The following is a 6,102-nucleotide window of genomic DNA, read 5'->3' on the forward strand; positions in this document are numbered from 1 at the left end:
CCCTCGTGTCTTCCTGCCTCGCGATGAAAGAATTCTCTCTTCATTGTGTCGAGCCAGGCGAGAGAGAATGCACCGCGTCGCTGACATAAATCGCGCTTCCATACACACACGTTATAACGTGAAACTTAATTGCACCGTTATCGGAATAATTAGAGCAATAATTACATTACTTCGTACCGGTTCAATTATCGACCACTATTCACCGGAAACTCCACTGTCTGTCGCAGCCATTTTCATGTATTTTTCTTTTTTTCTCTTTTTTTTTTCTGCTCTCGATGAAAAGTTTCGATAGCGTTCGATGGTATCACGACGGACAATAACGTTGCGACGTACGTGTTACCGTAGGAAAGAGAAAGAGAGAACAAAAAGTGGTACAGACTGTAAGGAAGATCGTCGAACCCGTGTCGAACATCGTACGATCATTTCCACGATATATATTATCCTTAATTCGAAGCGTGAAATCGCAAAACGGACTTTTCATCGGTGAATAGTCCCAACCAACGTCGGTCGATACGCTCGCGTGAGACATATGGTATCTTCGGTGAAACACCTGCGACACACGGTGTTCGAAAGTAGCGCGAATACGAGGCGACCGATTATGCGACACGCGTCGCGTAATCTCGAATCAGCGAAACGATTCGAACGGATATTTTCCAATTAGAAAATAAAAAATTCCTTTTTTACACAATAATAGTTGGCAATCGTTCGCTTCTATCGACCACGATCTTCGCGTGTACCTACTCGCGTGAAATTAAAAGGAAAAAGAAACCAGCAACCACGTGAAATACGATAATGACTATGGTAATAACGAAGTGTGCTGGATAAAGGGAGGCTTGGTGTAAACGATTCGAAAAAAAATCGTTAACTGGCCGGAAATCGGTAATCACCCGGAATAATCGGTTCCTTTTATATCTGCTTACGTTTTGTCTCTTTTTCTCTCTCTCTTTCTCTCTCCCTTGTTTCGTGGCGCATTAGTCGCGGTAAGGCATTTTTCTACGTAAAAACGAAGCACGAGGGTGGATGGTCCCCGGTTTTGGTCCTCGACTTGTAGCCGGCTGCTTTTTTTCCCTCCTCGTCTCCTCCCTTTTCTGTCATATTAATCGGACTCAAGCTGCGCATATCCTCTGGTAATGAGAATTACACCCTTTCTTCGGCTTTCCTTTTTATTTCCACCACAAGAAGCAATCTACGATTACTTGTTCGTCCACGAAACCCATTCGAACGAACGAACGAACGAACGAAGGAATGAACGAACGAACAAACGGGATATCCTAATCGTACGGTTCATTATGAAGCGTGTGCACGCTCGCGATGACTATGACTGATGCTAAGCCACGACGAATTGCGATGCACATTACGAATAAATATCACACTCTTTGCCCCGTCTCGCGTCTAATGTGCCCGCTCCGCAGATTGCCACCTGGGTGGGTTTCGAAAATGCATCGAGGACGTAGGGACATTACGTTTAATTAAATTTCACCGTGTCATGCGACGCTTACCGTTTCTTCTTCCGACGGATGAAAAACGTTTTGCCCGACGCCATTCTTCTGGTAATCGTCCAGGCAAATGAATTCTACCGGCCTTAAAGGTTCGCAACGAACCGTTTTACGCTTTACCTAACATCATCTTAACTTGATTCTTCTTTTCTTTTTCTTTTTTTTTTGCTTTTTCTCGAAAATCAACTCGGTCACGTTTTATCCAATTGTACACGCTCTCGTCTGATTATTCCTCTGTTCGTCGGTGATATGGTTAAATCGACGAACGGGGGAAACTTTTGCTTAAATCCAAGAGGTAAGGGAATATTTTATTCACCCTCCCCCTACTCCCCGACATATAGACGACGTCGCAAAGGAAATGGCGAAGTGTACGAATGAAAAATACTCGGATGTCGCTGTTCGAACGATTAATAGGAGTGGTTGACCGATTAATGGAAAGTCGAAATCTATCAGAGAAAATCGTAATTCCCGAGCGATGTCGGCACGAGAGGCAATTCAACCGATTCCGGGGCTCGCCATCTATCTTCCGGCGCGTTGGTAGCGAAGAAAGAAGGCATAATTAAATTAAATTAAGCCCGGCTGAGCTCTCGGCCTCCACACCCCTTCCCTTCTTCGTCGCTTCGCTAACCTCCTCCTCTTCCTCCTCCTCCTCCACCTCTTTACTCCCCTCTTCACCGGTTCGTTCCTTCGAAGCTGTCCTACCAGCGGCGATAGTCGACGCCGCCTTTATTTGCAAGCAATTTGCGCTCGCGGATCGTGCTGCAAAAAATCTGAAAATAATGCTGCCGTATTAATCATATCCCTCCGCCCTTATATTCCCTCCTTCTCTTCGTTCGTTCGCTTCTGTTCCCTCCTCCCCACCCGTTCGTCGCTCGAGAGTCTCCGCGCACCGCCGACATACTTACGCCGAGAGTCCTCGCATATTTACGGGCGAAAAAACCGCTTCCGCGCGGCTCACACCGCGCGATTTCGCGTACAACTGTTTAGCGTTGCTACCCATTGCAATTCGAACAGGAAGGGATATTTTGTAATTTTTTCTAATTAATCACCTCTTCGAACGTTCAATTAAGTTGTATATACGTTGTACACGAATTTTATTTATCAGAGTGCATGTATTTATTGCGATCATGTTGTATTTGAAAAATATCATGGTATAAAAAAAGAAAAAAACAGTATGTACAAAGCAATCGTGTGTCCGGTAATGGGATACAAAATGTAACTGTGTAAGGAGAAGTAAGCAGCTTCGAGTTGATTCGCGAAAATGTGCGGTAACCTGATTTCCCGGTTAACCGTACGGTTAAAAAGAGAAAAGGAGTAAAGGGTATTTACACGAGAGGTGGGATTCACGGTAACGGAAGTCGCATTCTGTTTACTACTAGCCGAGGTGATAATGCGAAGCTCAGGATTTCTTTGGCTTCTTCACGGGCTCGAGGCCGCTGCCGTACTCGGAGGTGTTGAGCATCCTGACTCTCTTCAGCAACCCCATCCTCGTCACGTCACTTTGACGTTGCTGCTGCTGGTGCTGCTGGTGCTCTTGCTTCTTCTTCTTCATCGCTGGCTCCCCGTCAGGCCTGAAAACGCAGACGACGGTCCCTTAATCGTCGCATTAGGGCTAACCCGCAATTTTCGGTAATTCGACGTAAACGACATGTGGCGAGGACAGAGCGAGGTAATCGAAAATCGACAAAAAACCTGGGACTCGCATTAAAAACACCCCGTGTAGCCCGCTGGTCCCGAAGAATTCGACCAACTGCCGTGCCGAATTTCACGTTCGTCACTACTGTTTTTCCCAGGTCGAACCGTTTTATTCGCCTAATCTTCGGCGCGGCGCGACAAACGAACGATTAAAATCGCAGAAAAAAAGGGACATTCCTCTTCACGGAAATGGCCGATCTTTGGACACTTTTGCCAGCAAAAATCTGCAATTTTTTGCCCGGAAACAACGTACGTTGTTTACCCTCTGTTTGGTGCTCCTTCAAAAAGGGGGGAGAGGCGAAAGTGTTTGGTAAAGATCAAAGTGTCTCGAAGAGTGGTGACACACCCGCGTAGAAAATGTGTATATACACAGAGGAAGAGAGTGAGACAGAGTTACTCAGAGACAGGGACAGGCGTAATCGCACCCACAGAGGCGTACACCATGGGTCTCTCGATCCATTGGACCGTCAGCTCGGTGCCCGCCTTTCACCCATTAAAACGAACTTGTTCTCTCTCTACGGGTGGAGGGCACCCGTCGGTTACCCGTTGTGTGCACCGAAAGCACGCCCATTCAAATCGCATTAAACAAGTTAATGCTTAATGCCGGCCCGTGGAGAAAGGCGGAATGTCGATTGGTGTCTTGATAGATAGACACCTTTTCCACTTCTGTCTGCTTGGAAAAAACGAGGTAGAAATATAAAAGAAGGTGAAGATCTCGATGACACGAGAGAGAGAGAGAGAGAGAAAGAGAGAGACACGTAAACGACGGAAAAATGCTGAAAGATATAAGCAGCGAAGAGAAAATCTGAGTGACGATGTGTGCTGGGCAGAGATTTCCACACGGAGGAAGAGGACAGCCGAGGTAGAGAGTAAAGGGAGGCTCGTGCTCGTCCCGTGGTTTCCGTAAATGGCGCAGCCAGGGCCGGAAGTAGCGGTCGCATCAGTCTGTTTAATAGCCGTATTGTATAATTATGAACAATGGAGAGACCAGAGTATCCAGGCGTCGGAGAGAGACCGGGCGAAGCCTGGAGAAGGGCAGAAGCCAGCCGAATGCCATGTGAAATGCATACCCCAGAGAGATAGACGGAGACGTGGGTTGGCGAGAACGAGAGCATGCTCTAACATCGGATAGAGAGAAACGAACACGAGAAGGAAGGGTGGTGGATGAAGAGAGAGAGAGAGATGGTGAACAACGAGAGAGGATGAGCACCGACGAGAGCCGTATGGCTTATGGCTGCCAGCCACCGTACACACCATGTCCGCCCGTTCGTCGTACATGACGAATGACACAAAGCGACAGTTTTGACGTATCTAACCTCTCTAGGAACCACGAGCTGTCCTCTCCGCTACGCTCGCGTGTACTATCTGTTAACACACGTGGTTGCGTTTGTTAGTTGCCTGCCTGCCTCCCGTGATGCCAGAGGGACGAGGGGATGCACCGCAGTTAACACGCTAAGCCACGCATGAATCCGTCATTAATACACTGCGAGTTCGCTCGTCTCCGTGATTGTCCGCTTCAAACGCTTGCTCGAGTCTCCTCGCTGAACATCGTAGTAGTTCGATAATAGGAACGTCGTTTCTCCCGGGGAGATATCGAACCAAGAATCTCTTTCGATCGTAAGATAACGTAAAATCTTACTTACCTCTCGTTTGTCAGTTTGTTGTTGTGCTGAGGTTGTCTCGAGATTTCTCTCTGGTAGATCTTCTTCCCTGCACCGCCGATTTTCTGAGGTGTCTCCCTCAACGCGAAACTCTTCGCGTAGTGGCCGAGATGAGCTTCCTTTCGATTGAAGATCTCCTTCATGTCGCGGGGGTAGCTAGAGTAGAATCGTATCCAGGAGGTGTACGCTGGAAAAGCATCGAATTTAATCGCGGTTAATCACGCGGCACGACAGCCTCTCTAACAATGCGAACGAAATCTCACGGACGACCGTCGACGGAGAATGCGAAGGAAATGTACGTGGTACGTTCCGCCCACGTGTAAATGAGGCCACGTGCACGATAACTCGGATGTAACGATTGGCCGCGCAGTAGCACAGTAGCCCTTATTAATCGAGCTTCCATTAAGTTGCACGGGGGCTGTGCGCGCGATTCTATGGGGTATGTGGCCCGCGGTGAGCTATTAAGAGGCATTAACAGGGGTCGAGTCAAGTGCTGTGGCTAATAGTCAGCCCCCTTAACCCCTCTTGGCGCGGCTAGGTTCGGCGCGCGGGTGAGAAACCCGGGGGTTCACCGGTCCTGAGAGAACTTGACATGTGCCAGTGTTACTGTCACTCCGTGCGAAAAATCTACCGTGAAGTGCTTCTCGGTCTGCTCTTTTCACGGATCGAGATGCTTCACTTTCTCACCCTCTCGCGTGTTAAGCGAGTTGAAAGCTACAATTATCGATGTGAAAAAACGTATCTGGGAACCTTTTCTTTTTCTCGTACAAGCTGTTTCGCGAGTAGCTTGTAACCGGGGAAAGGTACAGCTTGTAGAAAAATATGAGATACGGTAGAGAAAATCTGACAGGCAGAAGAAAACTTAAGTGGCTTTAATTTCGATAATTCACCACGGCAGACCTTATGGCTCGACATTTTCCGGCTTGATTTCCGTCTGCCTTCTCTCTGCTCTTCCGCACATAAGAAACTTGCGAAGATCTTTCTCTCCCGCGGCCCGGTGTCGACGTTGAAAAGGGAGAAATGTTTTTCTCCATTTAGCACATAAATCAGAGCGCGGGCGGGGGCGGCGGTGTATCCTAGCCGAGAAGACAGGGAAGCCACGGGCAGGGGGTGGAAGAGTGGGCCGCGTGGGGCGGCATTGTTCCTAAGTGATGTAACTGCGTCTTATTGTATTTGTATCCTGTATCGCATTGTTAAGAGTCTCTCGCCACAAAGCGTAAGTGGTTTTGGCGGAAGCCACATTCAGTGGT

General features: G+C 48.1%; 1 protein-coding gene across 1 annotated transcript in view; it reads right to left on the reverse strand.

Annotated features, from left to right (window-relative positions):
* Positions 1–2,895: 2,895 nt before the first annotated feature.
* LOC108571808 (probable ATP-dependent RNA helicase DDX31) overlaps positions 2,896–6,102 on the reverse strand; it is a 10,573-nt gene continuing 7,366 nt past the window's right edge. The window contains exons 8-9 of the mRNA XM_017933950.1: positions 4,835–5,039; positions 2,896–3,067 (exon numbers count right to left, since the gene is read on the reverse strand). Coding sequence (XP_017789439.1) covers positions 2,896–3,067; positions 4,835–5,039 — 377 coding nt within the window. The remainder of the gene's footprint in view (positions 3,068–4,834; positions 5,040–6,102) is intronic.

Source organism: Habropoda laboriosa, unplaced genomic scaffold (genome assembly GCF_001263275.1).
Source record: "Habropoda laboriosa isolate 0110345459 unplaced genomic scaffold, ASM126327v1 scaffold99, whole genome shotgun sequence".
NCBI classification, from domain to species: Eukaryota; Metazoa; Arthropoda; class Insecta; order Hymenoptera; family Apidae; genus Habropoda; species Habropoda laboriosa.